Below are 27,709 nucleotides of genomic sequence, written 5' to 3'. Positions count from 1 at the left end.
TGTTGCAAAACAAAACTGAATTCAGTGTCACACCAGTGAGTAAAGACAAGTAAACAAGTAAAAGGAGAATCTTGCTGAGAGTTCTTACTTTATTTCTGCCTCCAGTTGCTCTTCCAACTGGACGATCTTTGACTCCAGAGAGGTTATTGTGGATTTGAACTTGGATTTCACTGCCCCCTCCATTTCCTGCAGTTTGGCTTTCAGCTCCTTGTTCTGCCTCTCGAGTTGCTGCCGAGCGCTGTCATTCTTCTGATTCGCGCTGCGCTCAGTAGCCAGCTCATTTGTCAGCTGTTCTGACTGACAACGAGAAAGAAAATGTCAACTTTCACCAAAAAAATCGCACCGGGAGGGCACGTTCCCCCTGCGCGGAACGCTTTGAATAAACATTTATGTTGCAGCTGTGTCAGTGACTTTGTGAAGTTTGTCATATTGTTAGACTGTCCAACGTCTGTCCACATTCTGAGCAGGAGTGGTGGGGTTCCCAGCGGAGAACAGCAACAATTGCAAAATACATAAGGGGGGGGGGGGGGGGGGGGCTGTGGGAAGATATCAAAGGAGACGAGGAGGCGGAAAGGAGAGAATGTCCATGTTGGGTGGCTTGAAACCTGAAGGAAGCTAATCGGCAAACAAAAAGACTGGTTCGAGGTACGGGGGAGACGATTCTGAGCAGAGGACGTGCCTTTTGACAGAGCCCACATAGTGACGTGTTTCTGAATGACGTTAGTGTTATTTTTTAATAATAGTGTCACAATGAGGCTTACATTAACACTGCAATGAAGTTACTGTGAAAAGTCCCTAGTCGCCACATTCCGGCCCCTGTTCAGTACACAGAGGGAGAATTCAGAATGTCCAATTCACCTAACAGCACGTCTTTCGGGACTTGTGGGAGGAAACCGGAGCATCCGGAGGAAATCCATGCAGACACGGGGAGAACATGCAAACGCCACACAGACAGTGACCCAAGCCGGGAATCGAACCTGGGGGCTTGGCGCTGTGAAGCAACTGTGCTAACCACTGTGCTACCGTGCTGCCCTAAAAAGCAAGTTTCGCAGACAATGCACTCAGTTGTTACATCCAAAATTCAATCCTTCGAACATTTTCTCTGAGAATATTGTTGAGAAAGAATCACCTCAACGGTGGGCAGTGGGTGATAGAGCTTCCTGGGGTGACAAATATCACTGGTTTGAATGATCTAAACGGGTTAACTAGTTTATCTTCACCAAATCTCTTCATTCTCAAGCCACTCCAAGAAGCTGCTCGCCGACATGCATCCTCTTGCTGCTTTGTAAGTCCTTGGGAGGGATCACATGTTGCAGGAAGCAATGGGGAGACTGTGTTTATATGAGCATTTATTGCTGTCTGCAAAGTGGAATATTGTGCTGGCTGACGTGTGCAGTTCTGTGTACAGTATGGAGGATCAATGCGGAGGGAATTGTTTGTTGCTTTAAGCCGGAGCGCTGGATTTGTGTAGTGTGCCACCTGGTGGTCAATATGAGAAACTCCCAGCTGCTGACGTTGGGTGTGCTCCCTCTCTGGGATTAGAATCCACAGACATTTCAACCTGACAGTAATTTTATGGGGGTGACGAGTTGACTGAGTGAAGTATCACCAAGGCGGCTGGGGACCCAAGATTCATTTCAGGCTCGTTAAGGCTTTGAGCTGTAGGAATCTCAGAGGCATATCTGGAATTCACAGAAACACTTTCCCATTAACTCTCCCCATAAATACTTGGGGTATCTGCCCCCAGGTCAGAGACAACCTACAACAGCTTTTCGTACATGCTGATTGGTCAATCAAATTCTGTGTTCTGCCTCTGTGCTGTTTCAATATAAAAATAAAGATTTGCATTTATATAGCATCTTTCATGACCACTGGATTATCTTTGCAGCTAATTAAGTACTTTTGAAATGTAGTCATTTGTTGAAATGTAGTCATTTGTTGTAATGTAGGAAATGTGGCAGCCAATTTGTGCGCAACAAGACCCATAAACAGTGGGGTGGCACGGTAGCACAGTGGTTAGCACTGTTACTTCACAGAGTCAGGGGCCCGGGTTCAATTCCCGGCTTGGGTGACTGTCTATGCGGAATCTGCACGTTCTCCCCGTGTCTGTGTGGGTTTCCTCCGGGTGCTCCGGTTTCCTCCCACAGTCCACAGATATGCGGGGTAGGCGGATTGGCCATAATAAATTGCTCTGTCGTGTCCAAAAAGTTAGGTGGAGTTGCTGGGTTGTGGTGAAAGGGTAGAGGTGTGGGCTTGGGTAGGGTGCTCATTCAGGGGCCGGTGTAGGCTCGATGGGCCGAATGGCCTCCTTCTGCACTGTAAATGCTATGAAAACAATTTAGATAATCTGTTTTTGCGATGTAGATTGAGGGCTCAATATTGGACAGGACATCACGATAACGCCCCTTACTCTTCTTCCAAAATTGGGCAATGGAATCCTGTCCATCCGCCCGAGAGAGGCAACGGGGCCTCAGTTTAACATCTCAATCTAAAAAAGATGGCACCTGCGACCATGTAGCACTCCCCACAGTGCTGCAGTGGGTGAGTTTCAGATAAACATGTCCCTGAATCACAATGAAATGTCATCCATTATTGGTTGGATGGTTAATGAAATACTTGGGGAAGCAAAGAAAGAGAAAATCTTGGCGATGGGCTCCGTGGCTGAACATCCAGGGATATTCAGTATTTAGGATGGACAGGCAAGGGTTGCATTGCTGGTTAAAGGAGGAAATTAACACCGTAGATCCGGTGATGTGGAATCTGTATGGGTAGAGCTGAGAAAAACCAAGGGCCAAAAACTGTTTGTGGGGGTTGTATACGGACCCACAAACTGTATGAAATGTTGGGAATGGCAATAAATAGGTAATTAGAGATGTATGTGAGAAAATGATCTGTAATTATGGCACTGGGTCACTGTCTGCACATCCCGTGTCTGCGTGGGTTTCCTCCGGGTCCTCTGGTTTCCTCCCACAGTCCAAAGATGTGCAGGTTGGGTGGATTGGCCGTGATAAATTGCCCTTAGTGTCCAAAATTCTATGATCTACGATTAACCTAGGACAAAAGTTCAGCACAACATCGTGGGCCGAAGGGCCTGTTCTGTGCTGTATTTCTCTATGTTCTATGGGTGACTTTAATCTGCATATAGATTGGGCAAATGAAATTAGTAACAGCACCACAGAGGATGAATTCCTGGAGTTTATACGGAATGGTTTTCTGGACCAATACGTTGAGGAACCAGCTAGAGAACAGGCCATCTTAGACTGGGTATTGTGTAATGAGAAAGGAATAATTGGCAATCTAGTTGTGTGTGGCCCCTTGGGGAGGAGCGACCATAATATGATAGAATTTTTCATCAAGGTGGAAAGTGACATAGTTGATACTGAGACTAGGGTCCTGAGTCTAAATAAAGGGAATTACGATGGTATGAGGCACGGGTTTGCTATGATGGATTGGGGAATGTTACTTAAAGGGATGAAGGTCGATAGGCAATGTCAAACATTCAAAGAGCACATGGAGGAACTGCAACTATTGTTCATTCTTGACTGGCACAGAATTAAAACTGGAAAGGTGGCCAATCCATGGCTCACAAAAGGAAATTAGAGATTGTATTAGATCCAAGGAGGCGGCATAAAAATTGGCCAGAAAAAAATAGCAGACCTGAGGATTGGGAACAGTTTAGAATTCAACAAAGGGATTAATCAAGGGGAAAATAGAATATGAGAATAAGCTTATGGGGATAATAAAAAGTGACTGTAAAAAAGAAATGGCCGAGCAACTAAATATATGCCGTCTTCACAAAGTAGGACAGAAATAGCATAGCAGAAATGTTGGGGAACACAGGGTTTAGTGAGAGGGAGGAACTGTAGGAAATCAATATCTGTAGGGAAATGCCTTAAGGAAATAGAAGGGATTGAAAGCCAATAACTGCCCAAGGTCTGATAATCTACATCCCAGAATACTTAAGGAAGTGGTTTTAGAAATCATGGATGCATTGGTGATCATCTTTCAGGATTCTATGGATTCTGGAACAGTTTCTACAGATTGAAGGGTAGCTAATGTAACCCCACTATTGAAAAAGGGAGGTAGAGAGGAAACAGGGAATCATAGACCAGTCAGCCTGACGTAGGCAGTGGGGAAAATGTGAGAGTTGAAAGATTTAATAGCAGAGCACTTAGAGGCAGGATCGGACAGAGTCAAGGTGGATTTGCGAAAAGGAAATCATGCTTGACAAGTCTACTGGAATTCTTTGAGGATGTAGCTAGTAGAGTTGACAAGGGAGGCATCAATTATTTGGACTTTCAGAAGGCTTTTGACAAAGTCCCACATAAGACATTAGCGTGTAAAGTTAAAGCACATGGGATTGGGGGCAGTGTTTTGAGATGGGTAGAAAACAGAAAACAAAGAGGAGGAAATACCAGGTCTTTTTCAGATGGCAGTCAGTGACTAATGGGGTACTGCAAGGAACGGTCCTGGGACCCCAGCTATTCACAAAATATATTAATGAGGGAACAAAATGTAATAGCTCCAGTTTGTAGATGACAAAAAGCTGGTTGGGAGGGTGAGCTGTGAGGACGATGCAGAGATCCTTCAGTGTGATTTGACAAGTTGAGTGAGTCGGCAAATACATGGCGAATGCTGTATAATGTGGATGTTTTGGTAGAAAAAACAGGAAGGCAGATTATTATCTGAATGGCTATAGATTGGGAGAGGGGAATGCGCAACGAGACCTGGGTGTCCTTGTGCACCAGTCACAAAGTAAACATACAGATCCAGCAGGCGGTAAAGGCGGCAAATGGTATGTTAGCTTTCGTTGCCAGAAGCTTAGAGTACAGGAGCCTTGGTGAGGCCACACCTGGAATATTGTGAGCAGTTATGGTCTCCCTATCTGAAGAAGGATGTTCTTGCTCTGGAGGGAATGTAGCGAAGGTTTATCAGATTGTTTGGTGGCATGATGGAACTGACGCACGAGGAGAGATTGCATTGTTTAGGATAATATTTGATGGAATTTAGAAGAATGAGGGGAGATCTCATAACAACCTATAAAATCTAACAGGGCGAGACAGGTTAGATAGCAGGGGCAGGGAGTCAGCAACATGGTGGTCACAGTCCAAGGATATGCACAGGGTTAACCATTTGGGTCTGAGATGTGCAGAGATTTCTTCACCCAGAAAGTGATGAGCCGGTGGAATTCACCACTACAGGTGGTAGTTGAGGCCAAAACATGATGTTTTCAAGAAGGAGTTGGATATAGCTTTTGGGGTTGAAGGGATCAAAGGATATGGGGGAGAAAGCAGGAACAGGTTACTGAGTTGGATGATCAGCCATGATCATATTGAATGGCGGAGCAGGCTCGAAGGGCTGAATGGCCTCCTCCTGTTTCTATTTTCTAGGTTTCTATGATTTTAAACTGCATCATAGATAGAACATAGAACATAGAACGATACAGCGCAGTACAGGCCCTTCGGCCCTCGATGTTGCACCGACATGGAAAAAAACTAAAGGCCATCTAACCTACACTATGCCCTTATCATCCATATGCTTATCCAATAAACTTTTAAATGCCCTCAATGTTGGCGAGTTCACTACTGTTGCAGGTAGGGCATTCCACGGCCTCACCACTCTTTGCGTAAAAAACCCACCTCTGACCTCTGTCCTATATCTATTACCCCTCAATTTAAGGCTATGTCCCCTCGTGCTAGCCACCTCCATCCGCGGGAGAAGGCTCTCGCTGTCCACCCTATCTAACCCTCTGTTTCATTTTCTTGTTGAATGTAAAGACAAAGAACAATACAGCACAGGAACAGGCCCTTCGGCCCTCCAAGCCTGTACCGGCCATGATACCAACCTTGGCCAAAGCCCTCAGCACTTCTTTGTGCCGTATCCCTCTATACCCATCCTATCCATGTGTTTGTCAAGATGCCTTTTGAACACCGTTAATGTATCTGTTTCCACAGCCTCCCCTGGCCACGTGTTCCAGGCACTCACCACCCTCTGCGTAAAAAACATGCCTCGCACATCTGCTCAAAACTTTGCCCCACGGACCTTAAACCTATGCCCCCTGGTGACTGACCCCTCCATCCTGGGAAAGAGTGCCTGCCCATCCACTCTATCTATGCCCCTCATAATCTTGTAGACCTCTATCAGGTCACCCCTCAACCTCCGTCTTTCTAATGAAAACAGTCCGAGTCTATTCAGCCTCTCCACATAGCTAACACCCTCCAGATCAGGCAACATCCTGGTAAACCTCCTCCGCACATTTCGGAATGGGTTCTCATAGAAAAGGCCTCCTGTGTGGGGGTGTGTTTCCCTCTCCAGTTCTTCCTGGTTAGGTACACCATTAACCCGGTGGTAATGTCGTCCCTCAAGGTGTGGAACCAGTTGAGGAGGAACTTTGATGTGCGGTGTATGTCTGTACCAGCCCCGATATGCAGGAACCATAGGTCTCTACCAGCAGGGATTGACGCGACGTACAGGAGCTGGCATAGGGAGGTGCTGGAGCGGGTCAGGGAGCAGTTTGCGGAAGGGAAGTTTGTGAGGCTGGATGAGTTGCAGGAGATGTTCCAGTTATTGAGGGGGAGTGAATTCAGGACTTACAGGTGTGGGACTTTGTGCTCAAGGCACTCCCCTCATCCCCTCAGCTGCCAAGGCATCCACACTGGATAGATTGGTAACTCAGGATGTGCTGGGAAGGGAAAATTGTGGATATTTATGGCTGGTTGTTGGAAACGGAGAAGTTGCCAGTAGAGAAGATGAGGTGGAAATTGGAGGAGGATCTGGGTGTTTAAACCTGGAGGGGTTACCTGGAGTGGAATTATGCGCCGGGTAAATTTGTCATCATCCTGTGCCAGGGTGAGCCTGATACAGTTTAAGATGGGGCATAGGGCCCATGTGACTCGGGCTTGTCTGAGTGGGTTCTTGTCTGTGAGAGGGAGCCTGCGAATCATGGTCGCATGTTTTGGTCTTGCCCGAAGCTAGGGGGATTCTGGACCGTGATCTTTGAGACACTGTCGGAGGTTATGGGGGTGAGGATGGCATTGTTTCTGTTGGTGGTGGTCTTCAGCGTTTCCGAGCTACTGGAGGAGAGGGGGACCGATGTAATGGCCTTCGCCACTCTGATCGCCTAGCTGCGAATCCTATTGGAGTGGAGGTGCCAATGAAGGTGTTGGCGTGGTTGGGGTTTATGGCAGAGTGGTTACAATTGAAAAAATTAAGTTTGCTCTCAGAGGGTCAGAGGAGGGATTGAGTATAAGATGGAGGCTGTTTCTGTCTCTATTTGAGGGTTCGTTTTGTCACCAGTGGGTGGGTGGGGGTGGGGGTTGTTTAGTAATGGGAGAAAAGGGGAAAAATAACAAACTGTTTGCAATTTGGTTGTGTCCTTGGATGATTGCGATTTGTTGATTGTTTTCCGAATAAAATATATTTAAAAAGTAGCAGAGATTTCAATGGGACTTTCAGTTTGCGATTTACTGCGTCCCTGTGTTTTGCATCTTAATCTCAGACAGGCAATTCACCTTGAAACCTTTTCAACCGCCCGAGTTATCTCTAGTCCAATTGGCTGGTTTATGGCGATCAGCTGTAAACCTCAACGCGGTGACGCGGTTTTGAGGTTCTCTGTTATCTTACCTGCTGCACAACCTTCCGCAGACGGTCGTTCAATGCTTCCAAGTTGCCCTGTTCCTCTTCCAGCTCTTCCTCCATTTGTGAAATCCTGGTCTCCAGGCGGCGTTTCTCATCCAAAAGGGCAGACCTGTGGAATTTTGTTAAATGCAAACATGCATAAAATAGGTTAAATTTTAAAAATGCAGCTGGATCAGCTTCTGCCTGATCGCACAATCACAAATAGCACCGGTGCAGGTTTCAGAAGGCATGCTGAAGGTGTAACCTTCTTTAGTGTTAGGGCGGCACGCTGGTTAGCACTGCTGCCTCACGGCACCGAGGACGCGGGTTCGATCCCGGCCCGTGACAGATAATGGAAAAACTTTTCCAACTCTGTCTGAAGTTTGGTTTGACTCAATATAATGTCACATTTTCAGCTTCCCACCTCACAGTTACGGTGATCAAGTTGTCAGCACGATTCGATCACTTTAATGTGAGGGTTCGTTACTTGCGGCAGAATTGAGAAGAAACTTTGCTTTAGTGAGAATCCAAGGAAATAAAGTTATTTGGGTGACATACTTCCCCGACACATGTCCAGCCAATTCTTCCGCTAACTCGTCCTTCTCCTGCTCAGCGTGGCGGCGAGCGCGTTCTGCGGCTGCCAAATCCTTGGAAAACAAAAGGTGAAAAAACTCATTTAAACAAAATATATGTTACTCATTGGAGATGATACATTCTGCAAGAACCCAAATGCTGCTCTGTCGAAAAGTACCTCTTAGCCGCCAGGCTTTTACCCCATTCTAAAGTTTCCTTCCTCGCTTTAGGAATACATTGGAACGCCTCATTAACAGCAACAGCTAAAAATGCCACGCATGGCTTCAAGAGATTCTCATTAAATTCTATAGAACATAGACGATACAGTGCAGAAGGAGGCCATTCGGCCCATCGAGTCTGCACCGACCCACTTAAGCCCTCACTTCCACCCTATCCCCGTAACCCAATAACCCTATCCAACCTTTTTGGTCACTAAGGGCAATTTATCATGGCCAATCCACCTAACCTGCACGTCTTTGGACTGTGGGAGGAAACCGGAGTACACAGAGGAAACCCACGCACACACAGGCAGACAGTGACCCAGCGAGGAATCGAACCTGGGACCCTGGCGCTGTGAAGCCACAGTGCTATCCATTTGTGTTACCGTGCTGCCCAGTTCTACATACATCTGTAAAGGGTGAGAAAAACTGAGGGCTGCGAGGAAAGAGCAGGGTTTGGGGACTAATTAAACAAGTGTTTCAAAGAACAAACATAGGCATAGAACCATGGAATAGAATCCCTACAGTGGAGGCCATTCAGCCCATCGGGTCAGCATCGACCCTCTGAAAGAGCACCTCACCAAGCTCCCCCACGCCCCCCAATCCCCGTAACCCCACCTAACCCGCACATCTTTGGACTGTGGGAGGAAACCGGAGCACCTGGAGGAAGCCCACACAGACACAGGGAGAACATGCAGACTCCGCAGATAGTGACCTGAGGTCGGAATTGAACCCTGGCGTTTGAGGCAGCAGTGCTAACCACTGTGTCACCCCAATTTTTTATTGAATTCAAATTTCACCATCTGCTGTGGTGGAGTTTAAACGTAGGTCCTCGCCCTGGGAGTCAGGGTTACTAGTCAGATGACAATACCCGTACACCACCACCACTGGAGTGATGACCAGAATGGTCTCCTTATTTTCTGATTCGATACTGTGACAATTTGGATTTGTACCTTTTATTTTGGATAAAGGAAGTGATGTTTCTGGATATTTGCTATCACCCATCATTCTGGCTCTACACCAGTGATATAATTATATGTCCTCACGTTCCTGACGAAACACAATCTGATAGTGTAGTTAACAGCTTCTCCATGCCTTGGCTCAACAAACAGAATTGCTCACAGACCCAAACCTCAGCGTGAGCCTGTTTATATCCAGTTTACCTCCTGGACTTGCAGCAGATCTGCCTCCAGAGTCTTGGCCTTCTTCTCATTCTCTTTAGCCTGGGCCAGGACATCTTCTCTCGCACTCCGAGCATCATCAAGGTCACGTTGATAATCCTTCATCTGAGCCTGTTGTCGAACAAAGTAGAACCTTTTTTTGTTATTGCAGAGATTTAATCCAATCACCCAAATCAAAGAATTGTTTTAAAATAGATGGACATAGGCAGATATTTGACCTCATTTGCTTGTTTAAATATCTATATATATTATATTATATAATTGCTATTGTCACAAGTAGGCTTCAATGAAGTTACTGTGAAAAGCCCCTAGTTGCCACATTCCGGCACCTGTTCGGGGAGGCTGATACAGCAATTAAATCCACGCAGCTGGCCTTGTTCTGCATTACAAGCCAGCTGTTTAGCCCATTGTGCTAAACAAGACCATTAAAATGGGGTTTCTGAACCGCTGTGTTATTACACAATATGATTCGCTTACCAACTTTTACAGATGCAGCGCAGAAAGCATCCTTTCTGGCTGCATCACAGCCTGGTATGGCAACTGCTCAGCCCAGGACCGCAAGAAACTTCAGAGAGTCATGAACACAGCCCAATCCATCACACGAACCTGCCTCCCATCCATTGACTCCATCTACACCTCCCGCTGCCGGGGGAAAGCGGGCAGCATAATCAAAGATCCCTCCTACCCGGCTTACTCACTCTTCCAACTTCTTCCATCGAGCAGGAGATACAGAAGTCTGAGAACATGAACTAACAGAGTCACAATCAGCTTCTTCCCCACTGTCACCAGACTCCTAAACGACCCTCTTATGGACTGATCTAATCTCTTCACACATCTTCATCCGATGCCTGTGTCTATGTATTTACAGTGTGTGTGTTTTATGTTTGCCATATTATGTATTTTCTTTTCATGGACAGAATGATCTGTTGGAGGTGCAGGCAGAACAATACTTTTCACCTCAGTACATGTGACAATAAACAAATCCAATCCAAACGGGATGGTTTCGCTGCTTATTCATTGATTTTAATTATACCAATCAGTTCTGAATGACTCTGGTTGATCACACGTCACCCACCTGAAGTTTTTTGAGTTGTTTGATGGCATCTTCCCGGCCCTTGGTGGCAACTTCAACCTGGCCTTCAAGGTCACTTAGATCAATCTCCAGCTTCTTCTTGGCAGCAGCTGCCACACTGCGTTGTTTGCGTTCATCTTCCAGCTCACTTTCCAGCTCATGGACCTTCGTGGAAACAAAGTTTGATATTGTGACTTCAATATTGTTACCAACTTAAGAGATTGGTTGTGCTAAGAGTGCGATCTTCATTGTTTTATTAGCCATCCACACGTAGCTGTCCAGTGACGATACTGGATGGACTATGAGATCAGTGCTATTGCATCACTGATCTGAAGTGGAACAGGTGACCGTTGGTCTGTTTTAAAGAACACATCTATCTCTATTTGATACACTTCATTGTAACCGAATTCCATCAGTCCATTTCTGTTTCATTGTTCTGGACGATATTGCCACCTGTTTTGTGACCTTTCATTTCGTTAGCCGGAAAATTGATTTAAGTCTGGCAAAAATATTTTCCCTGATTTATAAAAGCAACATGAAGTATGGAGATATATTGTAAATAAATGCAAAATAGTTACTTGACCCCCGAGTGGTCAGCAATCAATGTCTTAAAGAGACAAGTGGTGTAATCCATTGAGCAGCTATCAGGAAACTGAAAGCCTTTGGGTTCCGGGGAGGGAATGTTGCAAAGCTGAAATAAAATTACTATTTTAAAAAATGTAAACTTAGAGTACCCAATTATTTTTTCCCCAATCAACAGGCAATTTAGCATGGCCAATCCAGCTACCCTGAAACAGTACTACTATTAACCCCAGTTTATTTATGATGCGCTACATCCTGCGTATGGAAGACATCTGCCAATAATGGAGTGAACACTTAATTTTCTATTAAAGATAACAAAGCCCTTACAAATGGGCATATTACCTCGAGGTCAGAGTGGACACTACCTGGATAGAAACAGGAGGGTTTAATGTACTGTGCCCGTGAATTCTAGCTTGGCCAATCGTTGTACCTGTTTAACCAGCTGCCTCCTCTTCTCCTCATTCTGCTCATCGCGGGCCTGGAGTTCACGATCAAACTGTGTTTTCAGAGCTTGCAAATTCACTTCCAATCTTAACTTGGCATCCTCTGTTGCCTGCAGCTCATCCTCCAGCTCTTCCAACTGGGTCTTCATCTCCTCTACTTGCTGATCCAAAGCACGTTTGGACTTCTCCAGGTCGTGCACCTTCCAGTTCAAAGGCAGCCGGGGTGGTAATGAAGGGTTTGAATGAACAGGAATTGAGAGAGAGAAAGAGGATGAAAAAAAAAAAAAAACTGTTAACGAGCCTTTATAATTTGCTAAAAAGCAGCACTGTACTTTCAGTTTATCAAATGTTAAAAATCTCACGCACATCGCGGACCTTTAAACCTTTGTTTCAATGTAATCAGAATGGCGAAAGTGTATGCTTCTTTTCATTAATGAAATAAACTAAATTAACAAACTGTGGGATATGAAGAAAGTGTGTGTCTGTGTGTGGGTATGTTAGTCATGTGCGGTGTTCATGTGTGTGTCATGTGTGTGCTTGTCCGTTTGTGAGTGCGTGACTTTGAAGGTTTATTTGGCTGGAGTCCCAAGTCTTTACTCCGCCTCTTCCCTGATAATGAGCCATAATTGCTACTACCTGTTACCATAGAGCAATGTAGGCCATGTTCTACTTCATGATTGGTCAAAATTGGAATGAGACTGGAGCTCCCAATTTGTACGTGTCCGGTGAAGAAGCTCTTTCCCCGTCTAGCCCTCTCGGAGAATGGGTAAATACCATTAGGACAGATAAAAGCATCGTCTGTCAAAACCGGGATTGAAGATTTACTTGCAGGTCCAAACCCCCTCTCCAAACGTCAAAGATCCATTTGATTATTAACTCAAAAATCAAACACAAGCCTTGGTTTACTTCTACAATGGAATCAACACCTCATCCTGCATCAAGTCAATGTTACAATCATCCAAAAAAATATAGTTAAACGGTTAGTTAAACGGGGCCTCGATTTTGATGATCTCCCTCTTCCCCATCGTCTTCAACCCATGTTGGATTCTACATTGCATTTTTGCGTTTTTAAAATTTATTTCGCGTACCCAATTCATTTTTTCCAATTAAGCGGCAATTTAGCGTGTTCAATCCACCTACCCTGCACATCTTTGGGCGCAAACACGGGGAGAATGTGCAAACTCCACACGGACAGTGACCCAGAGCCAGGATCAAACCTGGGACCTCGGTGCTGTGAGGCAACCGTGCTAACCACTGCGCCACCGTGCTGCCCCACACTTTTGCGTATTTACTTACATTCTTGCCTACATCATCCTTAGAGCTCATAATATCTTCCATCTCCACTCGCAGTTGTTTGTTGACACGCTCCAGGTCCTCTTTAGTTTGCAAAGCCTCGTCTAAAGCACGTGTCAACGCCAGGGCCTTTGTCTCTTTCTCACGGCAATCAGCCTCTGCCCTATCCCTCTCATCTGCATATTTAGCTGAGATGTTCTTCTCCTCTGCCAGCATCTGAAAGAATGAAGATGTAGCACGCCTTAACAGAGAATTATTCAACTTATGTCAGATCAATCTTAAGGATTTGTAGTATTTCCTGTGAAGAATAACGGATTATAAATCAAAATTCAATCTTAAAAAGCATCAGCGGCGAATTATAGGAATAACAGGAAAATGTACTTGGCCTAAATGTTGACATAACCTCACTGCTTTGTTATCAAAAAGGCAGCCATTTGGCCCACTGTAGCTATGCTGGTTCTCTGGATGAGCAACACGGGTACCACTCCGCTGCCACCTCCCTGTAGCCTGGCACATTCTTCCTTTTCAGATAATAATTCAATTTCCTCTTGGTTATCTCCATTGACCCGACATCCAGCACACTCCCAGGTAGCGCATTCCAGATCCAAACCACTCGCTTCCTGAAGAAGTTTTATTTTTACTCATGTCAATATCTTACCGCGCTGTTTTATTCAATAAGGCCGTGATATTTTTGTTCTTTTCTGCAGAATTGCTAATGTTGTCCCTTTATTTAAGAAGGGTAGCAGGGATAATCCAGGGAATTATAGACCTGTGACGTCAGTGGTAGGCAAACTGTTGCAGAAGATACTGAGGGATAGGATCTATTCACATTTGGAAGAAAACAGACTTATCAGTGATAGGCAGCATGGTTTTGTGCAGGGAAGGTCATGTCTTACAAACCTAATAGAATTCTTTGAGGAAGTGACAAAGTTAGTTGATGAGGGAAGGGCTGTAGATCTCATATACATGGACTTCAGTAAGGCGTTGGATAAAGTTTCCCATGGCAGGTTGATGGAAAAATTGAAGCCGTATAGGGTTCAGGGTGTACTAGCTAGATGAATAAAGAACTGGCTGGGCAACAGGAGACAGAGCGTAGTGGTGGAAGGGAGTGTCTCAAAATGGAGAAGGGTGACTAGTGGTGTTCCACAGGGATCCGTGCTCGGACCACTGTTGTTTGTGATATACATAAATGACCTGGAGGAAGATATAGGTGATCTGATGAGCAGGTTTGCAGATGATACTAAGATTGGTGGAGTTGCAGATAGCGAGGAGGACTGTCAGAGAATACAGCAAAATATAGATAGATTGGAGAGTTGGGCAGAGAAATAGCAGATAGAGTTCAATCCAGGCAAATGCGAGGTGATGCATTTTGGAAGATCTAATTCAAGAGCGGACTATATGGTCAATGGAAGAGTCCTGGGGAAAATTGATGTACAGAGAGATCTGGGAGTTCAGGTCCATTGTACCCTGAAGGTGGCAACGCAGGTCGATAGAGTGGTCAAGAAGGCATGCAGCAAGCTTGCCTTCATCGGACGGGGTATTGAGTACAAGAGTCGGCAGGTCATGTTACAGTTGTATAGGACTTTGGTTAGGCCACATTTTGAATACTGTGTGCAGTTCTGGTCGCCGCATTACCAGAAGGATGTGGATGCTTTAGAGAGGGTGCAGAGGAGGTTCACCAGGATGTTGCCTGGTATGGAGGGTGCTAGCTATGAACAAAGGTTGAGTAGATTAGGATTGTTTTCGTTGGAAAGACGGAGGTTGAGGGGGGACCTGATTGAGGTCTACAAAATTATGAGAGGTATGGACAGGGTGGATAGCAACAAGCTTTTTCCAAGAGTGGGGGTGTCAATTACAAGGGGTCACGATTTCAAGGTGAGAGGGGGAAAGTTTAAGGGAGATGTGCGTGGAAAGTTTTTTACGCAGAGGGTGGTGGGTGCCTGGAATGCTTTGCCAGCGGAGGTGGTACAGGTGGGCACGATGGCATCATTTAAGATGCATCTGGACAGATATATGAACGGGCGGGAACAGAGGGAAGTAGATCCTTGGAAAATAGGCAACAGGTTTCGATAAAGGATCTGAATCGGCACAGGCTGGGAGGGCCGAAGGGCCTATTCCTGTGCTGTAATTTTCTTTGTTCTTTGTTATATTGGAAATGTCCATCAAATTTTTATCTAAAAATGTCTATCTAAAAGATAATTTTCCCTTTCTTGGAATCATCGGATACAACTGGTCTGCTCCGGGGGAATACTCTACCTGGTCAAATTTCTTTTGTTTCTTCTCTAAATTGGAAACAAGTTGTCGCTGATTGTCGAGGTCCACGAGGAGGTCATCAAGCTCCTGTTGCAGTCTGTTCTTTGTCTTCTCCAGCTTATCATAAGCAGCCGCCTTTTCCTCAAAGTTCTGGGTAATTGCTTCAATTTCCCTCTGCAGCCTCTTCTTTCCTTCTTCAAGACCCTCCAGTGCAGAAGCATCATCGTTTAACTTTTTCTTGGCATCGGTCAGCTGCGAGGAAATCAATGCTTTAGTAACGAAAGTACAAGTTTGGATTCGTAAGACAACACCAACACCAGACCCATTTGTGTATTGCCCTCTGTAATGGTTTCTCTGGCACCCAAATGTATATGTACCTCCCCAGTCTCCACCCCACCTCCCCCCTCTCCACAAACAGTTCCCTACTTATGTGCTGCAAATAATTTTGCCAGTTGTACAGAGTTGCTGCTGTTGAACTGGTCACAATACCCCACCAGTTATTTTCTTTTCTTTTTTATTATTACTTTTTTAATGTTATGTTTGTTTGTGCCCTTCTCTTCTATATATTATTTCTTATTCTGTGTACATAACGGTAAATATACTTTGTTCAAAAACCCAATTAAAAAAACATTTATTTAAAAAAAAGTTTGGATTCATAAAACACTTTATTAGGTGCTAGGCAAGTTCCGAAGAGCTTCAGAACCAATGGACTATTCCCCCAAGTCCAGTCATCATGTGAATAAATGCGGTAGTCAACTGATGCACAGCAAGATCCCACAAAGAGGAGCCGCATGAGCAAGATGCCTTTTGTGGAGGGAATTTTAATATCTGCACAGTAAGGGGCAGCACGGTGGCCTAGTGGTTAGCACATCCGCCTCACGGCGCTGAGGTCCCAGGTTCGCTCCCGGCTCTGGGTCACTGTCCGTGTGGAGTTTGCACATTCTCCCCGTGTCTGCGTGGGTTTCGCCCCCACAACCCAAAAATGTGCAGAGTAGGTGGATTGGCCAGGCTAAATTGCCCCTTAATTGGAAAAAATAATTGGGTAATCTAAATTTATAAAAAATATATATATATATATATCTGCACAGTACGAGAATTGTGCGTATGTACAAGTTTATCTCAAATACCAATATCTCCCATTTGGGATGTACACTAAGTGCCATTGCAATATTTTGCGATTGAAATTTCTACAATTTTAATCAAAGCAGCAAAGCAGCTTAATATATCCAATGACGGAATTATTTGAGGCTAGAAACCTCAAAAGAGGCTAAGAAATTTTTTGTTAGATTTAAATTTCAGATAATGTACAGAGTTTTCCGAGTTAAAAGGTGATCTGGGCAGGTCCATTTGGAATTGAAGGAGCTCCGTTCACCTGCATCGTCAAAGTGGAGAGTTGCCGTTCCAGGTTCCTCTTCGCTTCTCCCTCTTCATCCAACTGCTCCTGAAGGCTGTTCTTATCATCGTCTAACTGACGCAGACGAGTGGACAAGTTCAGCTTCTGACGTGTCTCTTCCTGAAGCAGTTCCTACAGAAAAACAGAACCATATATGTTTTATATGAAATCATCAATATAAGCATAAATACAAGGTCAACAAAATAAATGATTTGCTTTTCACAAAGTTATTGGGCGCGATTTAACAGGACAGAAACAGAGTCCCGTTTTGGGTGCGTTCAGTGGGGTGTTTCTCCGGGAACAAGGCTATTTAACGGCCATTTGATTTGGCCTCAGTGAGCAAAGCCCCGCCCAGACCGCACTTACATCATTTACTGTGCAGACCAGCTCAGCTCGACAGTCGAGGAAGAGTATTCGCAGATCAGGCCGCCATTTTAAAATGCCGCCATGATCTTTTGACCCCATCAGCATCCCCACCACGCCCTCCAGACCCCCCTCCCCCCACCCCCACTGCACTCAACCAGAAGGGTCCTGGAGACCCCCTTCGTACCACCTCTCAAGGGCAAGCCACCCGCCCGGGCCCAATCCCTGGCACGGGCAACCTGACACCCGAGTACCTTGGTACTGCCAACCTGGCACCCTGGCAGTGCCCCTGCCAGAACTCACCCACGGTGCCCGATTTTTGGCTCGCGCACGATTCATCCGTTGCACCTGGGTTCGCGCCGGGCGCAATCGGGTGGCTAAGCCGCGCCCTTTATGTCTATTTTTAAAATATTTATGTTGACTGAAAGAAGAAAAGTTTTTATAATCACTTGCTCAGCAACTTGGCTTGTTACAATTTTAAAGAGATGATGAAAAAATATAATTGATTTACATTTCTTTACTCTCTACTCTCCATATTCTCTGGAATCTTCTCGTGTACCGCACATTGTTAAAAAGCAAACCCACCTGCGTGTCCTGGAGCTGAGAACCAAGGCTCGACACATCCTTCGCAAGTTTAATTGACTTGCCCTCCGCTTCATTCAATATGGCGGTAACATTGTCCAGCTCACTCTATAGGGGGAATAATGTCCAAAGTATATCATTAGTGACGCTGCTTATTTTGTAAAACTTTTGTTCCAATTGTCGTCTCTCCTCTTCATAAAGGTATTTATTCATTGTTGTGTTAGAATTGGTGGCTGGCAAATTCCTCACTCTGGCATCCGTTCAGCGTGTGTGAAACTAGACAGGTGGCATTGACAGGCCAGCCACAGTAGGAAGGCCCCACAGGGGGAAGGCCCCGAAGGCCAAAACGTGTCCTGTTTTCAGGTCAATGGATCGTGACCAAGAGCAGGAGGAGCAGGACTACTTTTATTTATTTTCTGCTTCAGGAGCTTCAAAGTTGATTGCAAACCTCTAACTGCTGCCACAAACTGCAGTCAGCAGTTGAAACAATGCAGGATTGAATGAACTTTGGGAGGGTTGTTACGGTGGAGGCAAGGTTGGTGTGGAGCCGACCCATTCCATGCCAGCCTGTCCCGGCAGCCATAATGGTCTGCAGACGGGGGAGCGAGGGCAGTGTGGGACGTCCATCCTTCAATCAGGTGGAAGCCCTGCTCTCGGGAGCTGTTTGCCAATCGACCAGGCCAGAAGCTTCATCAGTCCCAGCAGCACCAAGAGTGCGGTGGTGGCTGCTGCCGGGACTGCAACCAGGAAGGAGAAGATGGTGCAATGGACCCTGGAAACAGCGTCCAGCAACTTGGCCGGGGAAGGTTTGGGCAGGTGAACGATAGGGTGGCAGAGTGTGGTGGCTGGTTTACAGTAACAGGTGGGTAGGAAGAAGGGGGGGGGGGGGGGGGAGGGGGGTTTCTATTTTTGGGGCCCCATCCCTGATCTGCAAAGGGCAGCCCCCCCCAAAGATGGTATTTCCCCCTTCCTTTCCTCATCACTCACCTGATTAGCTTGCTAGTGATTCCAAATAAACCTGTTGCACCTTAACCTGGTGTTGTAAGACTTCTTACTATTTAAATGTGGTGGGTAAACCTCAATTGCAGCACCTGCCCCCCTCCCCCCACGTATTATGGGGTGACTCAGACTGGGGTGGGAAAGTGGTGAGGGTGGCCTATTTTATGTGTCCTCCTGTCAAATATACACCCCACAGGTGCACTTCAGATGGAGCTCCTTGCCTTTGTGTTTGGCAAACTGAACTGTACCTTTCTGAATCCTATTGATTAAAAAAAATACAACTTTCATTGTTCTACATACGCGCTTCGAGGTTGAAGAATTCTTCTGGAAACCAGTTTAACATCCGTGAATTCACCATCAGAATTCTAGATCAGGCGATTTGATAGGCGTCAAAATCCGTGGAATGAATATTAAAATATTTCATTCACTATCACAAATAATTTAATAAGTGCACATGAACCTCCAACCCGTGTAAGAAAGTTCGCACTGACCTGCAACTTGTGCACTCTCTCGTTCAGTTCAGTCCGGGCACGTTCCCCATCAGCCATCTTAACCTGGAACTCCTGCAACTGGTTCTCCAACTTTTTCTTCTTGTGTTCTACTTCTGCTTTAGCGGTGGACAGCACCCGCACCTCATTTGAGAGCTCGCTGTTCTCCTTCTCCAGACTGTTTTTGTTCTTCTCGAGGTTAGCTCTAACCTGCAGAGTGTGGAGAATATTTGGTTGAGGAAAAGTTTATTCAATAAGCATTCTTGAAAGTTAAGACAGTTCTTACCTTGGTTTCTTTTTGGGAGTATTTAATAAATATTAATTAATTACCTGATAAAAAACACAAAATACAAGTGAAAACTTTGATCACATGAGGCTTCGTTTGGGCACATGTGACACTAGGAGCATCTTTCTGGCAAGGAGACTTTTAAGATGCTAACTGTTAGGGTAACTGTAATGACCTCCAATTGGCTTTATTGGTTGGCCAATTGGAGTATGAGCTCCCTCAATGATAGCTCATTGAGGGGGCCCATATAAGCACCTGTGTAGGCTTTGTGAGCCAGTCTTAAGTTGACTGGACTGCTAGCAGCACTGTTTGTAGCTGCGCTTGTATCTAGTTATTGGCAATAAATATTGGTGTGGTGACGGGACTCCTGCCTCCTGAGGATTATTACAGTAACCTTTCCCGAAGTTATATTTTCGCTCGTGGGATGTGGGCATTGTTGGCAAGGCCATCATTTGTTGCCCATCCCTAATTGCCCTTGAGAGCAGTTAAGAGTCGACTACATTGCTGTGGGTCGAGAGTATGATGGGAAAACTGTCACTCAGTGACAAGGTATGGGTTCTGAGTGTGGCCCACGAGATATTTTGTTGAGCGTAGCCCTCACGCAGGGATGCCACAGTCGGCTAATTTTCACCGACATAGCTTTTTTTCCTACCGGGATGACTGAAGTGATTCGCACGTAAAACAAGGGAGAGTGAAGTGAGATGTGTGCTAATTGTTCACAACATTGACTGTGAGCGCTCGGTGTCCAAAGTGTAAATATTTATTTTGTTTTTACCATTTGAAGTTGATAGTTGTGCTAATATAGGAATGATTAAGCATTTTCTACAACGCATTATGAAATATTCCCCGTGTATTAAATGTATTTAATCTTATTCATGGGTCATGGTTAGTGAACAAACCCAATTTTAATCTTGTGGCCCATGCAGCCACTCACTGGCCAAGGTTGCTCATCACTGATCAGCAGTCACATGTAGGCACAGACCAGGTAAGGATGGCAGATTTCCTTTCCTGAAGGACATTAGTGAAGCAGGTCGGTCTTTACAACAATCAATTATAATTACATAGTCTCCATTACTGGGGCTAGCTTTCAATTCAATATTTAAAAAAAAATTAATCAATTCATCGAATTAAAATTCCACTAGCTGATGTGGTGGGATTTGAACCGATGTCTTCGGAACATTAGTCTGGGCCTCTGGATTACTAGTTCAGTGACATTACCACAACGTCACCACTTTTCCGGATAACTACTGTGTGGATCTGGTTTATTCATTTCTCATGTACCCGTTTTGCTTGCTCCAGTTGTTCTGTTACTTCTTCTATGGCTTGACCATATTTCTGTCGCATTTCATGAATTTGAGCCTCGTGTGTCCTTGATTCTTCCTCCAGGGCGTGTTTCATCTCGGAAACCTCATGTTCTCTCTTGGCTCTGTCCATAAGAAATGAGAGGTCATCTATGGTCCGATTTTTTCCAACTAAATTACATTGACATTTCTCATAAGATTGTATCTATTTTATGATATAAACAAATGTGATAAATGTACAGTCTTAAATTATACCACAGTGTGTTTTATTACAGGAATATTCTTCCATAAAATTCATAGCATCTTTCCTTCGATGCTTGTAAATATTGTTTATGGGTTTAAAGGCCTAAACAGGTTATTGTGTCGAGGGCTCTCCCATTAGCTGAAATCAGACTATTCGATTAGTTTGATATTTGTTACACTACATCTGTTTTAAAAAAACACTTAAGTACCTCAACTCTTGCTGTGTGGCTGTGCTGTCCAATGTATCTTCAAGCTCAGTCTTCAGGGCTTCCAGTTCTTCACCTAGATCCCTCTTTTGTTTCTCAGCCTTGTTCCGAGCTGACTTCTCGGAGTCTAGGTCTTCTTGAAGGTCAGATATGAAGGCTTCCAGCTCACGGATTTTCTTCAGGGCATTATTTTTTAGTGCAATTTCTTCATCAAGCCTACATTTCAATTTGAATACATTTCAATTAACCCACGTCAAACAGAATATTGAATTGTTGTATGCGCGCATGTTTGTTAATTTTGGAAAAATGCTGTGAAGGAAAGAATAGAATGTGTTCATCTGAAATTGATGTTTATATATTTTCTCAACAACGAGATGAATTTAAAAGTTGCATTTAGTGGCACCAACTGGTCTAAATAACAAGATTCGGCGTTGTATTGCTCAGAATTGGGAGGACGATAATCATCCATACTTCCCTGGAATCCACTCGTTGATGCAGTCAACATTACTGAGTGGGACTGTATAAAGGGAGCAAACTCTGGGGGCTCTTCCAATACTGGTCTGTGGGCTGTTAACCGCAAACCCACACTTACGATATCTTTGAAAGAGAAGGTGAAAAAGCCCTGTTGTCATGAACCTCGCCTGGAGACAACAGTAGACAGTATTCAAAGGGACGTCAATCGCTCCGTGCCTCTCCTGGTAACGAGTTTAGAATGACAGTTTAGATAATCAAGTGTGAATAGTTTATGGAGGTGAAACAGATTGTAGACGATTGGGAAGATCCCCGAGATATACATATGTAAATGTTTAGTCAAAGGAAGTTGAAGTAGAATCATCAAGTTTGTGTGCATCTGTCTTTTCTTTACTTTAACAAATAGTCTTAAACAATTGTTAGACGGCAACTGGGCTGTTTATTCTCACTGGGGTTTCACTTGTCTCCTCCCACCAAAACAAAATAAAACTATACACCCCCACGAACCGGTATTCCAAGTGTGGATACTCTTGGAGATAACATCAATGTGCTTCGTGACACTTTAAATAAATATTTGCAGTTATTTCCACTGCTGGTGCCATGAATGAAGGAGTGAAGTTTAATGCGGTCAGGCTGTAGACTGAGTTCACTGAAGTTTTCTCACACAATCTAGTGCAGAACTAACACTCGATAGATCCTCAGCAACAGGGCAAGGTTCTACAAATATGGCAGTGAGGTCCACAATTATGGTCTACAAACAACAAAAGTGCTGTGTGCACGTGAAGTTTAGATTTTCAAGATAAAGTGCCACTTCAATTACTTGTGGGCAATGTTCGGTTGAGACCCATGATAGTGAGGATAAAGTGGGCCATGGCTAACAATAGAAAGTGGGTGATTTAAGTTAATTAATTATTGCAGACTGATGGTGATTTAGCCAGCAGTGTTCCCCATTTGAGTTTCAAGGTGGAGGAAGGCAAATAGGATTCAAAATTTTAGCCACATAAAGACTGAACTCTAAAACAAGGAGGGCAGCATGAATCGGTCGAAGACGTTTGGCCACAGATTAATTATTCTGTCGGGAATAACAGCAGAATACTGCAGACGATGGAAATCTGAAATAAAAGCGGAAAATGCTGGCTGAACTCTGCAGGTTGGGCAGCGTCTGTGGAGAGAGTGGACGTTTCGAGTCCACACGACTTCTTCAGAGCTGTTCTGGAGAAGGGTGATATGGACTCGGAACATTAAGCATGTTCGTCTCTCCACAATCATTCCATGGTGCTTTGGGCACAATTTAAAAAAAAAGCAATTTAGAGTACCCAATTCATTATTTTTTCCAATTAAGGGGCAATTTAGCGTGGCCAAATCACCTACCCTGCACATCTTTGGGTTGTGGGAGCCGAACCCACGCAAACACGGGGAGAGTGTGCAAACTCCACACGGACAGTGACCCAGAGCCGGGATCGAACCTGGGACCTCGGCGCCGTGAGGCAGCAATGCTAACCACTGGGTCGCCGTGCTGCCCCCTTTGGGCACACTTTTAAGTAACAGAGCCTCGGGCGTGGGAAAACCCAATGCAGATTTGTTGTGGCAAGGATAATAGGCTACAAATGTGACAAAGGATTCAGAAAATCAAAACTGTTAATTCTGTTCAGCACAGAGGGTGTAGGGAAGAGGTAATGGAAATCTTTGAGAATTTGGGAGCATAAATAAAAGATTATTTTAATTTATTAGTCCCAAGTGTCATAAACTTGGGGCACAAGAAACCATTTCTCATGTAAAGTATTATCACAGTGTCAAATAATTCTAACATCAGGTTAACCATGACTTTTCAGAAGGAATTAGATAAACATGTGAGGACGGAAATATTAAAGGAAGTTTGGGAGGGTCAGAGAATTGGGATTAGTGTACATAACACCAATGCGGAGTCAGGGGAGAAACAGTGGGCCAAATGGCCTCAAATTGTACTGGCATTTCTCATTTTATTCACCTTTACAATTTTAAAAAAAAAATCACCCTGAAGGCTAGCTGACCATTGATTGAAAGAGTTAGTTTCAAGCACAGTGGGCTAAACAGCTGGTTTGCAATGCAGAACAATGCCAGCAGCACAGGTCCAATTCCCATACCGGCCTCCCCGAACAGGTGCCGGAATGTGGCGACTAGGGGCTTTTCACAGTAACTTCATTTGAAGCCGACGTGTGACAATAAGCGATTATTATTATTATTGTTATGTTTACAAGGGTCCTTCAACCACACAATAGAGATTAGCTTTTTGAAATGTTCATAAATTTAACTCTGAGTCGAGCGTAGCCTTGTTAAAGGAGTCATTAAATTTCAAGTCAAAATGACTCACTTTATACTGTGCCATAATAAATAGAGTAAAATTTTGGGTCAAGAGTTATTGGTGACTACTGCTCCTTGGGTAGGATATACTTTCAGCTGTGCGAGAAATGCTATGGCTTCACCATTGTGGATATAATGGCAATAATGTGGAGATTCCGCGCGTTGGACTGGGGTGGGCACAGTAAGAAGTCTTACAACACCAGGTTAAAGTCCAACAGGTTTGTTAAGCTAGTGTTTGAAACAAACCTGTTGGACTTTAACCTGGTGTGGTAAGACTTCTTACTGCAATGGCAATAGACTGGGCTATTGTTTGGAGTATGTTGATTTGTGCCAAAGACCTAAAATTCTTATGAAACAATTAGACCAGCGCAAATGGTTGGACTGGCTCCTTCTTAAGCTACCTGCTCATAGCAGCCTGCAACTCTTCCTCTTTCTTAGCAAGCTGCATCTTAAGCTCAGCGATCTGTTGCTGAAGTTCTGCCAGCTGGTCATGGAGATCCGTACCCTCTCCCTCCAATTTCCTCTTTAATTTCTCCAGCTCCTGTCTGGTCTTTTCTTCCTTCTTGAGCCGTACTGAAAGACGCAGGGACCTCATTGTAATCTCACGAGTATTTACAACTTTTATTCAAAAAACACGCTACAGGCAATGCTTTAGTATTAAATTGCTACGCACGCCTCCAGAGGTTTTCAATGTAGAAGGACATCAACCCATGGAGAGGATTAGAAAACATCTGAATGTCATGTGCTCATAAACAAGAACTCATTTTACGTTTGAATTTACCCCTCTGCAATGAGACTGAATAAATATAAGGAATAAACTGGAAAATATAAATCTTTCATTCCATAAGAATGTAAACAAATTGAGTTTTGTAAATCCAATATAAGCTAATGTCAATAGAACCACATTAAATCAACCACTTGGTGGCTTGGCCGGGTGGTTAACAGTGAGATTGTGTCTCTTGGGTTACAGGAAGATGTGGACGGGATGGTCAAATGGGCAGATAAGTGGCAGATGGAACTTAACCCTGAAAAGTGTGAGGTGATACACTTTGAATACTTCTTTGTCAAATTGTTCCTGCCAATGAACAGCATGAGTCTGGGAGGTTCCGAGGAACAAAGGGACCTTGGCGTGTTTGTCCAGAGACCTCTGAAGGCAGAAGGGCAGGTTAATAGGGTGGTGAAAAGGTATATGGGAAACTTGCCTTTATTAATCAAGGCATAGATTACAAAAGCAGAGAGGCCATGTTGGAGTGTATAGAACTTTGGTGAGGCCACATCTGGAGTAGCGTGTGCAATTCTGATCGCCACATTATAGGAAGGATGTTCCTTGGGATGTAACGTTTAAGTTACAAAGAGAGGTTGGATAGGCTTGGGTTGTTTTTGCTAGAGCAGAGAAGACTGAGGGGGTGACCTGATCGATGTGGTACAAGGTTATGAGGGGCATTGTCAGGGTGGATAGGGAGCAGCTGGTCCCCTGAGTTGAAGGGTCGGTTACGAAGGGACACAAGGTTTAGGGGGGGATTTGAGAAAAAACATTTTTACCCAGAGGGTGGCGACAGTCTGGAATGCCCTGCCTGGGAGGGGGGTAGAGGCGGGTTGCCTCACATCCTTTAAAAAGTATCTGGATGAGCAATTGGCACGTCTTAACATTCAAGGCTATGGGCCAAGTGCTGGCAATGGGATTAGGGGCAGGTCACGTGTTTTTCATGCGTCGGTGCAGCCTCGATGGGCCGAAGGGCCTTTTCTGCACTGTATTATTTTGTCAATGTGTGATTCTCTGGATATGGTCAAGTTGTTAAGTGAGTGAGTAAAACCCACTCAGTGTGGTCTGATGAATGGCAATATCAAGATTACTCTCAAATTGTCTGAGGCCCAATTTTAGTCATAATAAATGGTGCCACAGACTCGAGGGGCAGAATGGCCAACTCCTGGACGTATAGCCAGCAGCATTTTACTGCAGTGGACATTTCCAGTTATGGTAAGTAAATTAACTTCATTTACCTTCTAGATCTGAAATCATAGACTCATGTTTATTCTTCAGCTTTGTCAGGTTCTTTGCCTTTTCTTCCTCTTCGGCAAGATTGGTGGTAAAGTCAGCTATTCTCTCCTCTAGAATCTTCTTCTCCTATTGTGGGTATAGAATTGAGATTGTGCTGAATCCATTGCTACACGAGAATATTGCGACATGCTCACCACGAGTAATGAAGATTTCCTCAAGCCACAATGATACATCTTTAGAAGCAAATGTTAGAATGTCCCAGTACAATTGGCCCATCATTTCTGTGCTCAAGCTTTTCCTACACGTGAACCCCTTAGTTAAACCCCACATTCTCCAGCCCACTCCTCTTAACCTTTAGAACATAGAACATAGAACATAGAACACTACAGCGCAGTACGGGCCCTTCGGCCCTCGATGTTGCGCCGACCTGTGAAACCATCTGAAGCCTATCTGACCTACACTATTCCATTTTCATCCATATGTCTATCCAGTGACCACTTAAATGCCCTTAAAGTTGGCGAGTCTACTACTGTTGCAGGCAGGGCGTTCCACACCCCTACTACTCTCTGAGTAAAGAAACTGCCTCTGACATCTGTCCTATATCTACCACCCCTCAATTTAAAGCTATGTCCCCTCGTGTTGGTCATCGCCATCCGAGGAAAGAGACTCTCACTGTCCACCCTATTTAACCCTCTGACTATCTTATATGTCTCTATTAAGTCACCTCTCAGCCTTCTCCTCTCTAACGAAAACAACCTCAATTCCCTGAGCCTTTCCTCGTAAGACCTTCCCTCCATACCAGGCAACATCCTAGTAAATCTCCTCTGAACCCTTTCCAAAGCTTCCACATCCTTCCTATAATGTGGTGACCAGAACTGCACGCAGTACTCCATGTGCGGCCTTTAGAGAGTCCACTTATACAACTGAGAGAACGCAAAATAAATCAAGACTGTGCGAGAGAATAGAAACAGTATTGGGCCCCATCATATATCCCTGACCTTGCTGCATGCAACAAACAGCTCATCCAATGCACAGTCCGATCCAGCTAATTGGGATTTATAACCTAACTATCAGGAGGGAAACCCACAGGGTGCAGGGCAATGTTGGTTTTGCACCCTGCCCAATATTGCTGTTTGTTGACTTCAATGGAGAGCGAAGTCAGGCAGTATGTAAAACAAGCAGTGCGCCCAATTCCATCAGATTTATAGTGAACTATTTTTTTTCTATAAATTGAGAGTACCCAATTTTCTTTTCTCAATTAGGGGCAATTTAGCGTGGCCAATCCACCTACCCTGCACGTCTTTGGGTTGTGGGGGCGAAACCCACGCAAACCCAGGGAGAATGTGCAAACTCCACACGGACAGTGGCCCAGATTGGGATCGAACCTGGGACCTCAGCGCCGTGAGGCAGCAGGGCTAACCACTGTGCCGCCACCGTGCTGCCCCTATAGTGAACAATTTAGGATAAAAAGGCTCTCTTTTTGCTTGAGCAAATGTTAGGGAGGTGCTGCAGGAACTCTGTAAACCACGCCGAGACACTAACCTTTGCAAATTTGATATTTTGGTCTTCTAGGATTATGATATCGTCATCCATCTTCTTAAGTTTGGCCTCGATGGTCACTTTGTCCAGCTGCAGTTTCTGTCGTGCAGCTTCCTCCTCATCCAACTGTTCCTCCAGATCCTGTCAAAGAAAACATACTTGTGGGGAGATATACACAAACTAGGCTCTCATGATTATTACTTCAATTTGTTCTCAAACATCAACAAACAGACATTTCTAATCTATGGACTGGGCCATTCTCAGTTG

General features: G+C 44.7%; 1 protein-coding gene across 3 annotated transcripts in view; it reads right to left on the bottom strand.

Moving 5' to 3' along the window:
- Positions 1-27,709, bottom strand: part of myh11b (myosin, heavy chain 11b, smooth muscle) — a 165,522-nt gene that overhangs the window by 12,180 nt on the left and 125,633 nt on the right. For all 3 annotated transcript variants that reach the window (XM_038819567.1, XM_038819570.1, XM_038819568.1), the window contains 16 exons: positions 27,446-27,583; positions 25,906-26,029; positions 24,306-24,477; positions 21,097-21,309; positions 20,625-20,769; positions 19,061-19,267; positions 17,574-17,678; positions 16,605-16,757; positions 15,236-15,484; positions 12,983-13,195; positions 11,674-11,886; positions 10,665-10,826; positions 9,572-9,700; positions 8,176-8,264; positions 7,624-7,747; positions 89-297 (listed from right to left, as the gene is read on the bottom strand). In XM_038819567.1, coding sequence (XP_038675495.1) covers positions 89-297; positions 7,624-7,747; positions 8,176-8,264; positions 9,572-9,700; positions 10,665-10,826; positions 11,674-11,886; positions 12,983-13,195; positions 15,236-15,484; positions 16,605-16,757; positions 17,574-17,678; positions 19,061-19,267; positions 20,625-20,769; positions 21,097-21,309; positions 24,306-24,477; positions 25,906-26,029; positions 27,446-27,583 — 2,645 coding nt within the window. The remainder of the gene's footprint in view (positions 1-88; positions 298-7,623; positions 7,748-8,175; positions 8,265-9,571; positions 9,701-10,664; positions 10,827-11,673; positions 11,887-12,982; positions 13,196-15,235; positions 15,485-16,604; positions 16,758-17,573; positions 17,679-19,060; positions 19,268-20,624; positions 20,770-21,096; positions 21,310-24,305; positions 24,478-25,905; positions 26,030-27,445; positions 27,584-27,709) is intronic.

This window comes from Scyliorhinus canicula, chromosome 15 (genome assembly GCF_902713615.1).
Source record: "Scyliorhinus canicula chromosome 15, sScyCan1.1, whole genome shotgun sequence".
Classification (NCBI taxonomy): Eukaryota; Metazoa; Chordata; class Chondrichthyes; order Carcharhiniformes; family Scyliorhinidae; genus Scyliorhinus; species Scyliorhinus canicula.
This window is presented reverse-complemented; position numbering and strand designations above follow the sequence as displayed.